We start from the raw sequence: 14100 nt of genomic DNA on the forward strand, positions 1-14100 counted from the left end.
ACTTGTCAAGTGGTGGAGGACACGTGGCCCGCTCCTATAGACCGTAGGAAGGTTCTATGGGCAGACGATCCCAACCGTTGGAATATTCCCTGACATACATTGGATATTCTCTGACAGGTAGTTACGATTCCCTGGTCTGTTGTCATGTAGTGACCTTTATCCTGCCTGGGTGTGATTGAAACCACCCTGGTTGGTCTGTTGAGTGCTGATGAACAGCCTGGTCAGTCCCCTTCTGCCAATTTTTATGATCCGACCCCACCAAGGGGGGTAAGTCTGCTCACATATGCCCGCTTGACAAACCCTGATCGGTAAAGCCAGGTCGGGTTGGGTCCCGACCATGCTTCTTGTCGCAACCCTGGTTTCTCGACCGGGAGACCCCTCTTTGGCTTCATACACCGAATGGCCCCGGGTGGTCCTACTCCATATACCGACTGTCACACCTCCTTGTCTTCTTACTGCCACGTTCTCTTGACTTCTAACGGTCATACCCTTTTGACTTCTGACTGTTATGTCCTCTTAACTTCTGACTGCTACATCCCTTCACTCGACCCTACTACTATGCATCGTATCATCTGTATTCAAATTTTCTATAACTTTTTGTTGAATCATGTACTGAAGTTTATAAAATATCCATTTCATATAGGGAAGTTTTAAAATATCAAATTATATACCTATTTTTAATTTTATCTTTATTAATCGACTGATATTTTAAAACAGTCGAATCGATTTAGTTTGGTATCAAAACGTTCAAAATCAGTCAAACTTAGTTTTTAAATCAGTCAAATTGATTTACTTTAATTTTTTAAAAAATCAAAATCATTTTTAAATTTAATTAGTTGATAGATTAAACGATCTTAAATTTATATGAAACTAGTTATTATATGTTCATCTATCTTTCTTGACTATATCCATATCCTTAAATATCAATTTGACGTTTGGTATATCAATCATTTTTGTCCAAAATCGACTGATGGATCAAATGACTTCGATTCAAATTATAATCTAGGGATGATGAATTTAGGGGGAAATCGTAATTCAATTATGACAGAATTATGATCACCATCCTACCACAATTATAAATAATCCATCCTCTATTTGTTTTTTATTTTTATTTATTTTTTTACTAGAGGATCCGGTCTCCCATATCAGAACAAGGATACTTGCAATCCTCTCGATAACGATCTAGTTAATGAATGAATCAGGAAAAAAAAAAGACAAAATGTTAAATGGCTCGATTGATAAGTGTTGTCTCCACTAGCACTGTTGTAATTCCTAAAGAACAAGCTAACAAAAATTGTCGGGTAGTTGAGTGTGATTGAAAAGTTACTTTCACTCCATTTTATATTATATCAAATTAAAAATCTCTAAAATTAAATTCACATTATTTTTTTCTCCTTAAAATACAAAATTTACTTGCACCGTAACATGCATTTTTTTTTGTCTAGCTTTATATAATAATGATAACATAAAAAAACTAACACATTATATAATAATGACATTATTAAAAAAAATAATATAACATATCTTTAAGTAAAATTAAAAATTATATTAATTCAAAAATATTAAAATACAGGATTCTGATGTCTATTCGTCGGACCCACGAAACAAACGAAAAGGAAATTGTTAAGGAAATAAGGAACGAATTCATACATATGAGCTAGCTAGAACATATACCACCTACTCATTCGACTTTAATTCAAACATGAGCATTAGTTGTGGTTGCTGAAACCCGGGAACAGTTAGACCGCCCGCGATTTAAATGTCAAGGAACGGCATCCAGAAGAGTGGACATGTTGACATGCAAATCGACTACTTCTCATTTCTCAAAGAAAGACAGAATAAAGACAGCGCTTCCAGAAAGACAGCGCTTCCAATTGTTTCGCGGAAGGACTCAAATGTTGACCGCCGCGGGAGCCACACAGAGCTAAAGACACGTGGATTATTGAAGAAAGAAGGCGAAGGAAGTATACGTTCCCCGTTGCTTCGCTCCAGAACTCAAATTTCGACCGCCGCGGGACCCATCGAGAGCTACGACTTGACGGATTATTGACCCTTTCGGTGCGTCACACTGTACGTCACATAAAATGCTTATTCATTAATATCAATAAATAAAATAAAAAAAATTGTCAAGGGGAAATGACATACGGCTCCTGCCGGCTAATTAACTTCTCGCGTTCAATCCTGATCAGCTTCTAGACGCCGAGGAAATAATTTTAGGATTTTTCTAAGTAAAACGTGGTCTCACTTTAAGAGCAAAACATTAGAGCACAAATGCATTTGCAAGGGTACTTGAGTAATTTGGTTTTGGAAATTATTCAAAGTCAAGTATAATAATAATAAAAAAAATAGCAGCCTCCACCTTGTCTCTTTCTCTTTCGTCACGTGACAAGGAGCATCCTGTTCTATTTAAGCGCTCTTTCGCCTTCCTCACTCCGAGTACACAGATTTTACTGCCGGTAGAATTGCCTGCTTACTGGATCGATCTGGTTCCCCTCTCTTCGCCAATCCGACGACGAGCTTTTCCGTTGTTCAAGGGCAAGATAGAGATAGAGAGAGAGGGTCTTTTCCGTTGCTCGCGGGCTTGAGATAGAGAGAGAGAGAGAGAGAGGGTGGAGAACCATGGAGACGTCGGAGCTGCCCCGGATCGGGAGCATGAGGCGGAACGGGTCCCTGTGGCGTGGGGACGACGGCATCTTCTCATCGTCGTCGCGGGAGGGGTTGGACGATGAGGAGGCGCTCAAGTGGGCGGCGCTCGAGAAGCTGCCCACCTACGACCGCGTCCGCCGCGGCATCCTCGAGCTTAAGGAGGGTAGCCGCCGCCTCCAGGAGGTCGACGTCCAGAACCTCGGCTTCCACGAGCGGAAGGCCCTTCTCGAGAGACTCGTCCACGTCGCCGACGAGGATAACGAGCGATTTCTCATGAAGCTACGGGACCGCATGGATCGGTGAGAGCAAACGCAAACTCAGAATATCCTTCTTTCCTGGTCCCTCCCCTTGCTGTTCTAGATCACTGTTTCGGATTTCTGTTGCCGAGCTTCAATTAAAGCCTTCCTCGTTTTTTTCTATTCACGCAGAGTTGGAATTGATCTCCCTACCATTGAGGTGAGGTACGAGCACCTCAGCGTGGAAGCAGAGGCACATGTCGGCGGCAGAGGAATGCCTACTTTAATCAATGCTAGCCTTAACGTGCTCGAGGTAGGGATATAGTTAATTGCTCGAAGCTTTATGTAAAATCATTATGGAAGTTCACTAATCCTTCTCTTGCTTTTTGAATTACAAAAGGGCTTCGCCAATTTCTTGCGTATTCTACCAAGTAACAAGAGATCTTTGTCCATCCTTCATGATGTCAGTGGAATCGTCAAACCCTGCAGGTAGGTTTGGAGTTTTACTCGTTTATAACAACTAATTTTGCGTTCCATATAATGATCCTCTCCAGTCTAAGCAAATACCCATTACTTCGACTTGTTCTTCAGGATGACTTTGCTTCTAGGTCCTCCAGGATCAGGAAAGACTACTCTTTTGTTAGCGTTGGCTGGGAAACTAGAATCTGATCTAAAGGTATTTCTAAATTAATTTCATCGCTATCCTTTGAGTGCTATAATCTGATTGTCGGGAGTGAAAATAACCACAGGTTAAAGGGAAAGTTACTTACAACGGCCATGAAATGAATGAGTTTGTCCCTGAGCGCACTGCAGCTTATATTAGCCAACACGACCTTCATATCGGGGAGATGACTGTTCGGGAAACATTAGCTTTCTCAGCAAGGTGCCAAGGCGTCGGTAGTCGTTATGGCAAGCATCGTCCAATTCATTATAGAAACAATTGCTTTATTCGTGTTTCTGGAAAACTTGCTACTTACTCAGTTGAACTGGTTTTATGGTTGAAAACAGAGATGTTAACCGAGTTAGCTAGGAGGGAGAAGGAAGCAAACATCAAGCCAGATCCTGACTTAGATATATTTATGAAGGTGGAATTCTACCACCTTGATGACTCAGCCTTAAGTTTTGTGCATGATCATTTTGTTATTAATAAGTGAATGTGACACTTCGTTGGAGTTTTGATTTATTTCCTGTGTTATGATTACTCTTTGCAGGCAGCTTCCGTGGAAGGACAAGAATCCAATGTGATCACTGATTATATACTAAAGGTATTTTATTATATCTTACATCATATGCACCAGATGTTGCAAAAACAGTCAAGCCTTTAGTTTGTGGAAAATTGGCTCGGATATAAATTAAATTTCTACTTTTGTTTCATGCAAACTGGCAGATCCTAGGGTTGGAAGTCTGTGCAGACACCATGGTAGGAGATGAAATGTTAAGAGGTATCTCCGGTGGACAAAGAAAACGTGTTACAACAGGTACATATATGCATTACTTTAGCAGTTCCTCTAACATGATTCTGCATGTGACCTGCAATTTCATTCTAGTCTCTTGGCTAACGTAGGGTTGGATTTTGGCTTGATTTAGGTGAAATGCTTGTTGGACCTGCAAGAGCTCTATTCATGGATGAGATATCAACTGGTCTGGATAGCTCAACAACTTTCCAGATAGTAAAGTCACTTAGGCAGTCCATTCACATTCTTGGTGGAACGGCTGTTATTTCCCTCTTGCAACCTGCGCCTGAGACTTATGACCTTTTCGACGACATAATCCTTCTCTCTGATGGTCAGGTCGTCTATCAAGGACCTCGTGAAAATGTGCTTGAGTTTTTTGAATCTATGGGTTTCAAATGTCCTGAGAGAAAGGGTGTTGCAGATTTCCTGCAAGAAGTAGGTTTTTTGCTAAAAAAAAAAATGTTTGTATTTCAATTAACTTAGATTTCATGTGCATGAACATTGAGTTTTGATCGGATTCACAGGTAACATCAAGGAAGGATCAACAACAGTACTGGGCGCGCCATGAGGATCCCTATAGATATGTGCCTGTCAGAGAATTTGCTGAATCTTTCCAGTCATTCCATGTTGGTCGAGCTATGGCAAATGAACTCTCCATTCCATTTGATAAGACCAAGGGCCACCCTGCTGCTCTTACAACAACAAAATATGGTGTTAGCAATAAGGAACTCTTAAAAGCTAACATTGACAGAGAACTATTGCTAATGAAGAGGAACTCATTCTTCTATGTATTCAAGGCTTGTCAAGTAAGTCTGCTGAACATTTATTAAATGGTTTTATGCTATAAACATAAATTTATTGTTTTCTATTGTTCCTCTACAGCTTACTTTCATGGCATTCATTGCAATGACAGTCTTCTTGCGGACAAATATGCACCGGGATGATGTAGGTGATGGGGGTATATATGTGGGTGCACTTTTCTTTGGAGTGGTCATGATCATGTTCAATGGGTTTACTGAAACTGCTATGGTTATTTTAAAGATTCCTGTTTTCTTCAAGCAAAGGGACCTCCTTTTCTTCCCTGCATGGTCATATGCAATTCCATCATGGATTCTTAAGATTCCAATTACATTTATTGAAGTTGCAGTGTGGGTTTTCACAACTTATTATGTCATTGGATTTGATCCAAATGTTGGAAGGTAAGGTCGTGGTATTAATTTCACAATCATTCTACCTTAATGCTTACAATTGAAGCATAACAATACTTGATTCGATAACAGGCTGTTTAAGCAGTACTTGCTGCTACTAGTGGTCAATCAGATGGCATCTGCACTCTTTCGTTTAAATGGGGCAGTGGGTAGAAACATGATAGTTGCAAATACCTTTGGGTCTTTTGCTCTACTAATTTGCATGCTGCTAGGTGGCTTTATTATTGCACGAAGTAAGTCACTATTACTTGCCTATACCAACTTGCTCTGCAAGTAGAATAGTATGATTGATCTGCAGAACAAAACATTGATGTCTTATTTACCCTCACATTCTGATACAAAACTCCTTTGCAGATGATGTGAAGAAATGGTGGATATGGGGTTATTGGATCTCACCTCTTATGTATGCACAAAATTCAATTTCAGTGAATGAATTATTGGGTCACAGTTGGAGTCATGTAAGAGCATTTCTTTTGTGGAATCGAGCGGCTGTAAATTTTATATGATAGTAAAATTTAAGAGTTTTGATCATTTTCCCTCACAGAACCAAACAGATCCTCTAGGAGTACGCGTTTTGAGGGCACGAGGTATTTTCCCTGAAGCAAAATGGTATTGGATCGGTTTGGGGGCCTTGGTTGGTTATGTATTTCTGTTCAATGCTCTTTTCACAATGGCTCTTACATATCTCAAACGTGAGTGCATTTTTTTTTACTTTTAATTTATTAGGAAATGCATCATCTAGAAGTTTTTGACTTCATGTTGTAAATTTGATTGCTATTCAGCTTATATCTCTCCTTTTGCAGCATTTGGCAAATCTCATCCACCCATATCTGAGGAGACTTTAAAGGAAAAGCATACCAATCTAACTGGTGAAGTGTTGGACCAATCATCTAGAGGGAAGAAATCTGATCAACCCTCTTCATCCAAGGGTATATTATATTTTTGAAATATAAACTTATTTCTCATTTTGACAATTTTATTGACTGGAAACTTGATTTACAGCTGATGGAATTATTAGGAAAGATAGCACAAATGCATCTAGTGATATAAATAAGAAGGGCATGATCCTTCCCTTCACTCCACTTTCCATTACCTTTGACAACATACAATACTCTGTGGACATGCCGCAGGTAATAATATCCTTATGTATGATACAAATACATATACCTTATTTAGCACATGTTGCATTTGTATCTTACCGTTGTGCCTTGTACAGGAAATGAAAAGTCAAGGTGTGGAAGAAAATCGTTTGATGCTCCTCAAGGGTATAAGTGGTTGTTTTAGGCCAGGAGTACTTACAGCACTAATGGGCGTCAGTGGTGCTGGAAAGACAACATTGATGGATGTCTTGGCTGGGAGAAAAACAGGTGGCTACATAGAAGGAAATATCACCATCTCTGGTTACCCCAAGCAGCAGGAAACTTTTGCTCGTGTATCTGGATATTGTGAACAAAATGACATACACTCTCCGCAAGTGACTGTATATGAATCACTTATTTATTCTGCATGGCTTCGATTATCTGCCGATGTTGATTCTGCAACAAGGAAGGTTTGTCAGATAAAAAAAAATGTCCCAAGCTTACATTATTTTAAGTTGATTCACCTAAAGATTGACCTTAAGCTATTTCTTGCAGATGTTTGTTGAAGAGGTCATGGAGCTTGTAGAGTTGGCTTCATTAAGAGATGCACTTGTTGGTTTGCCAGGAGTAAATGGGTTATCGACTGAACAGCGAAAGAGACTGACTATTGCTGTGGAACTTGTTGCCAACCCGTCTATCATATTCATGGATGAACCGACATCTGGGCTTGATGCAAGGGCCGCGGCTATAGTAATGAGAACTGTGAGGAACACTGTAGACACTGGACGGACTGTTGTGTGCACTATTCACCAGCCTAGTATCGACATATTTGAAGCTTTTGATGAGGTGAGAAAAAAATTAAGTCGCCTAGTTTGTATGATTATGGTACTCAATATTGACAAATCATTATGGCATTTGTTTATCTGTTTTGTGCTAGCTCTTCCTTATGAAACGAGGTGGAGAAGAGATTTATGTAGGTCCACTTGGTCGTCATTCTTGTCATTTGATCAACTACTTTGAGGTGAGACAACAAAGCAACTGAAGAATTTTTTGTCCTTGTATGATTCTGTTGATCTAATGATTGATTATGGTTATTTAACTATTTGTCTTAGGGAATTGATGGTGTCAGTAAGATAAATGATGGATACAACCCAGCAACATGGATGTTGGAAGTGACTGCACAGGCACAAGAAGATCAACTAGGGGTTGATTTTAGTCAGATCTACAAGAATTCAGAACTTTATCAGTGAGTATCATCCTTGCTCCTCTTAGTCTTCTTCAAGTCTCGTATATCAATCAGTACATCTCAAAAAAGAGCATTTGGTATTTCAGGAGAAACCAAAATTTGATAAAGGAACTAAGCACGCCGCCTCCTGACTCGAGTGATCTTTACTTCCCAACCCAGTATTCTCAATCTTTTCTCGTGCAATGCATGGCTTGCCTATGGAAACAACACTTATCATACTGGCGGAACCCTCCATACACTGCAGTGAGGTTCTACTTCACCATAATGATAGCCTTGTTGTTTGGAACTGTGTTTTGGGACCTTGGTACCAAAAGGTAAATATCCATCCTGAAATTCCTCAAGTGCCATAAATACCACACTTATATTGTATGATCGAGATATTTCCAGAGTTTTAAGGAAACTTCAAATTGCAGGAAAACACAGCAAGATTTATTCAATGCAATGGGTTCTATGTATGCTGCTGTTCTGTTTCTCGGGGTCCAGAACGCTTCCTCTGTTCAACCAGTTGTTGCTATTGAAAGAACGGTCTTTTACAGAGAGCGAGCAGCTGGAATGTACTCAGCCTTGCCTTATGCATTTGGACAAGTAATCGATCCCAAACTAACTTCACTAAATTCTTGGCTAATTGAATAATGTTCTTTTAAATCACATCACAGTTCCCTAATTACTGTGGCGCTCCATTTTGCAGGTTGTAATTGAACTTCCATATGTCCTGGTCCAATCATTAGTATATGGTGTCATAGTCTATGCCATGATTGGGTTTGAATGGACCGCTGTTAAGTTCTTCTGGTACTTGTTCTTCATGTACTTCACGCTTCTCTACTTCACATTCTATGGAATGATGGCGGTGGGTTTGACCCCCAACTACAATATTGCGGCAATCGTCTCATCTGCATTCTATGGAATATGGAACATTTTTTCTGGATTCATTGTCCCCCGACCTGTAAGTGAAAACGTCATTTGCTTGATCATATATATCTCTCCCCTCAATTGAAGAATATCCAAGTAATTATTGTAACCTTTTCTTCTACTACAGAGGATCCCAGTGTGGTGGAGATGGTACTACTGGGCATGCCCTGTGGCTTGGACCTTGTATGGATTGGTTGTTTCACAGTTCGGAGATATAACAGATGAGACACTCGACGATTCAAATACTACGGTGTCTGAATTCATTAGGAATTACTTTGGATTCAGACATAACTTCTTGGGCGTGGTAGCGGCTGTGGTGCTCATCTTTCCCGTGCTTTTTGCCTTCCTCTTTGCATTCTCGATAAAGACTATCAACTTCCAGAGAAGGTGAGCGTTGTTGTGCTTAGGATCGCAGAGTCCGGGAAGATAAAATAAAGACCTGCAATGCAGATAATGCTTCTGCATTCTGGCTCGTGCAAACCAATGCCTGTGCATTCTCGTTATAATATTTGCTAATATAGATTATGGTCCTTTTTGCGTGTATGTTTGAGTTCGGTATGGTGTATATTAATTTCAATTCATTTTTTTTTTACTTGTCAACTTAAATATTTAATACGAGATACTCCTATACATCTGTGTTTGACAATTAATCCATGACAAATTATATTAGCAGGTCGATTGATTGAAAATTTTCAAAATAATAAAAAAAATTGTAGCAATTGTTGCAATTCATGGTTTCACGAGCTTTTACGAGAGAGTAATTTTGCTTTTATAATCACCGAAGCGGAACCCAGTAATAAATAAGCTCTTTTGTTCCCCCATCCTGTTTGTTTCTGTTCTAGTAGGCGAGGTACGAGAAACAAAGGGGTCAAGTCCACTTCCTTCAAGGCAGAGTGTCTTAGCTAACTTTACCAAAGGGGTGTTACTGCCCATGAAACCGAGGGCTTTGTTGCCCATTTGAATAATTCATTGTAACAGTTAGCAAACTCTCAAATGCTTAATCTCCGGCGGCTGATTGATTCCATTTTGTCCAATCTAAATTAAAATAAAACAACGAGCGAAAGGAAGAGACGAACAATTACACCTAAATAATAACTAAATAAGTTGTTAATGCAGACCACACGGAGACCTCGAAGGCACCAGGATTGCCTGATTCCAAATAATCAAGACATCGTTTTCTAAATCCCACTGAACACTTTTGATAAATTACCACACCAACGAGAAAATTGGATTAGACGCAGCAATACAATATTGGACTGAACATTTAGTCCAATATATTTCCAAATTGCCCTGGAACCTTCACCTCATAAAGTATGAACAAACTGAGATCTCGACAAACTCGGATCAAAAGCCAGAATGAGGAAACAAGAACAAGGCAATCTGTCTATGCCCCTAATATATCATATTACATACAATGGATGCCATTCATCCAGCATGCATTCGCATTGGCCCTGCAACAATTTTGACCATATTGACCGGAGGACGATGGAACGATAAACACCCTGCATAATCTAGGTTGCTCTGTAATTTTCTCCCGTGCCATGCTAGTGCTTCAAGAAAGAGCAGCAACAACTGGGGGAACGATTGCAGGTGTAACCAGGGCAGGCATGCTTATAGTTAATGGCTGGAAGACAGCGGTGGTCTCCAAGCGCTCCCAGGTCCTCCTCCGCTGCTCCTCCGCCATCTTTTGCTCCAGTTCGTCTTGTTCATAGTTATTTTCACACGCTAAATATAGTTCTCCGTCCATCTCGCATAACATCTTCTTCACATTTCTCGTCAAGTTCAAAACAGGTAGATTCCAGTGACTGCGAATGTTCCTTTCCAGAGCAGGCAAAAGTAGCGGCATTATTGTTTGCCGATTTCTCGACGCCAGACTAATCACGTGATCATTGTTCAGCAAGAATAAGGCCCTCTCTGCCACCTGGAAGCCATTTGTACCGTTTTTGTTAATAAAGTCCATGCGAAGAAAAAGGAAGTTACAGGTAGATCCAAAAATAGAAAAAAAAAACCTTGACAACAAGGAAAATTTTGTTATCTTTGTTATCACCAAATATGCTCTAACAATGAACAAAAAAAGAAAGATTTACAACATTAACATGATTCAGAAAGTAATAAACACATTCTAATATTCTATTCACTATTTATCATTTTCTCAGCACTACAACATAGATAAATGAATTTTCAGTATATTTTACTCATAAATTAATTGTCAAACAAAAGAATCCAATGTGCGCATGGTTACTGGACTATCATTTTTGCTCTTCACAGATACCACATACTATCGGGTTGCTGAATTTATTTCCAGACTAAGTTGTGCGTTCTTTATGGATCATACAAATGCAAACTAAAAGAAACACAGCCCTACTTTATGCTAAGCAGTAACTGATGGCATGTACAAATAATAGCACTCCGGTTGTCTATTTTATGCTAAATAATAAATACCAAACCTATATAACCTTATTTTGTAATGATCAACTCATTAAAAGAGCTTGAGATCATTCATAACTAGAGTAATCCAAGTCCCACTATAGAGGTGGCATATGCATAATTTATTGCATACGCATCATTCATCATTTTCATTTTGCAACTATTTATTGCATATTCAGCACAGGAGTCCACTTAGTCCATTTTCATTCAAATTAGAACCCTGTAGATTGCTATACAATGAGAAAATTGTAAAATATACAATGTCGGAAGGTGCCAATTAGCAATTATGGGCCTTGGTTCTCTTGCACAAGGTCTTGAATAAATCCCTCATTCATCCTCAGGTGGGATATTTTCATATTGTTCTCCTGAAGAAAAAGCTATAAATGCTAGAGAATATTCTGTGATATTATTTTTAAAATTGTTGTGGTCATTACTTGGAGAGAAATTATGGAACATGCAAAACAAAGAAAAAACTCTCACAGTGCTTGTTGTCTTTTTGAAATAAAGGATAAAGTATGAAGGTACACCAATTAGCGTAGAAGCCTAAAATAACCGCATAACCAGGAGCAATTAATAATATTATGAAAACCAGTTATCTGAGAATGATCCTTGAGATATTCAACATAGTTTCATGCCCAGTTCAGTTGGCAACGTTACATTAACGCTCACAACATAGTCATCACTGACCGTAAAAAGATCAGAAAAATTTACCTTTAAGCATGTGAAATAAAAATGCAGGCATGCAACTCCCATTTCAGACCAAAAAAAAAGTTCACATAAGTGAGGTAATTGACACAAAAATTAGATCACCTGGAAATGAAAGCTCTTGATGCAGTATGCAATCCGTTGAAATAATGGAAGCAGACACTTCTGGGTCTCCACTTCGTTAGTAATTTCCAAGATCTCTTCCATCTCACTTAAAAACATAATTTCCTTTTGACTGTTAGTTACAGGCCAATATCTCAGCAACCCACTGATAACTGAAGTTGCTAGCTGAGGCTCTTTCTCTATATATTGCGTCAGACAGTAAGTCAGCTGTTGATGATACACACCAAGTGTCTTTGGTCTGTGCAGAGGTATTAGGACCCTCCACAAGAACATTTTATGCTCCTCTTTTAGAGGCAATGCAAACCCACTGATGACACTACCAAAAACTTCTAACAATTCAGCAATCCCATTATGTCGCTCTGTCTCAAACACAAACTGGTAAAATATGTTGCTCACCACTTTCCGGATGAAAGGACGATGCACCATGAATTTTCCATAGATCCTGTGCAAAATTGCTTTCAGGCATTCCCTTTCCCTAGGATCCTCAGAATCAAAGAGGTGAAGCAGTCTTAAAATGAATGAATGATCTACATACTTCTTCCCGATTTTAACAACAAGTGAAGAGGATTCTATGAACTTAAGCAGCAAATCATAGACAAGTTGCAGGTGGGACCAAGCTGGTTCGAACAGGGGTTCTTCCTCTTCGGTTTCACCGCCAGCAATACCAGATCGGGTATTCGATGGGAAGGCCCTAAACAAGTTACTAGAAAACATTTTACAGCTAGCGGAAATCATGGACTCAGTGAAACGAGAACTCCCAGCATCAACATATTCAATGAGATCTATTAGTGCCTGCCGTTTCATATCCTTCTCCGCTGGATTCTTGTTGGGATCAGAGAAATCAAAGATGACACAACAGAGATTCAACTTACAGATGAAAAGATTCTTCTTTTCCGCATTAGACACATCTTTGAATAATAGTAGAGGTTCAATGCTTGTGACGACACTTGACGGGAATATGGCGGACGCAGTTCGCTTGACGGTGGTGAATCGGGAGGGAACAACATTGCCACTGCTGATCCGATTTCCGTTTAAAGACGTCGCCGCATTTCCTCCTGAATGGGCATGGGCGGAAACAGGAGAAGGATCGGATTTAGAAGACTTGCGAGGTAATTTACTTAGAAATTGCTTCCACATGGTGCTCACTGCTCAACTCGGGGACGATCAGATCAAGCTCATGCTTCCCAAGTTTGGCAACAAGACTGGCATGTACCGAACCTGCAGCAAATCGCATTACAATTTATAACAAGATGTCGGGAAAAATGCCACTTCTTAGCACAAAGAAAATAAAATCAAAGTAATCAATTACGGTCAGGAGAATAAGGTTTAAAAAAAAAACTCGAATAACCTAACCGATGATCAGATAGAAAATCGTTAGGGTAAAAAAGCGACATAAAACTACACCACTTGGCGACAAAGCCGAGTAACCGAAAGCAAAGCCAATCAAGATCTCGCACGGAAAAGGAAAACTCAAGAAGGAAACCTAAGGGGAAGAAAGACCTTAAAGTTTCCAGAAAAAACGACCGAGAGGCTTCCCAGCTCCACGATCACGGATCCTGCGCGAAAAGCTTGATCCGAAGCTTGACTCCGACAGTCGGCTACCAATTCCAGCAAACACCCAAGAAATCAGACCCTCCCCTCCTCATGGACGCGCTCGTATCGGTATGTCCTGGACCAGAATTCAGATCAGCAGAGGCTGAGGCGGAAGCGATGTGACAAAGCGAGGAAGAAGAGCCAGCACTACTGTAGTAGCTTCCCGAAAAGAAAATAAAAAAACTTTTTTTTTTTAAAAAAAAAGGTCAAATAAAATAAATAGCGGCGTCGCCCATACTCGAAAGGGATGGTTCCGATTTCTACTCACGGACCGGAACAAATAAACGGTATCCGTCGGATTGAACAAGCACGCGATCTGATGTTGCAATTAGAGGGAGCCAGCCGTCGATTTCACGAGATGGCTTATAAACTTCTCATAATAAACGAAGTTCCAGTGATGTGATTGCGATGCGATAGGCGAGGGCTTTGGAGACCCACCTCGAGAACGGACTTGTAGGTCGTTGATTCTATCAG

The 14100-nt window shown here is 39.8% G+C and overlaps 2 protein-coding genes across 2 annotated transcripts; one reads left to right on the top strand and one right to left on the bottom strand.

Moving 5' to 3' along the window:
- Positions 1–2428: 2428 nt before the first annotated feature.
- LOC122012115 (ABC transporter G family member 36-like) lies at positions 2429–9424 on the top strand. The gene is made up of 24 exons (XM_042568567.1): positions 2429–2945; positions 3075–3195; positions 3283–3371; positions 3474–3558; positions 3632–3791; positions 3891–3967; positions 4094–4147; positions 4270–4360; positions 4470–4771; positions 4861–5142; positions 5219–5535; positions 5617–5777; positions 5899–6002; positions 6089–6236; positions 6348–6473; positions 6547–6674; positions 6761–7093; positions 7179–7469; positions 7561–7644; positions 7736–7869; positions 7956–8183; positions 8283–8454; positions 8558–8812; positions 8906–9424. The coding sequence occupies exons 1-24, from the start codon at positions 2620–2622 to the stop codon at positions 9167–9169; spliced, it is 4332 nt and encodes a 1443-aa protein (XP_042424501.1). The 5' UTR covers positions 2429–2619; the 3' UTR covers positions 9170–9424.
- A 528-nt stretch (positions 9425–9952) lies between these two features.
- LOC122012116 (serine/threonine protein phosphatase 2A 57 kDa regulatory subunit B' kappa isoform-like) lies at positions 9953–13791 on the bottom strand. The gene is made up of 3 exons (XM_042568568.1): positions 13534–13791; positions 12016–13251; positions 9953–10699 (listed from the first exon to the last, which is right to left on the bottom strand). Exons 2-3 carry the CDS (start codon positions 13168–13170, stop codon positions 10331–10333), a joined length of 1524 nt encoding a protein of 507 aa, XP_042424502.1. The 5' UTR covers positions 13171–13251; positions 13534–13791; the 3' UTR covers positions 9953–10330.
- Positions 13792–14100: the final 309 nt, after the last annotated feature.

Source organism: Zingiber officinale, chromosome 8A, assembly GCF_018446385.1.
Source record: "Zingiber officinale cultivar Zhangliang chromosome 8A, Zo_v1.1, whole genome shotgun sequence".
In the NCBI taxonomy this organism is placed as follows: Eukaryota; Viridiplantae; Streptophyta; class Magnoliopsida; order Zingiberales; family Zingiberaceae; genus Zingiber; species Zingiber officinale.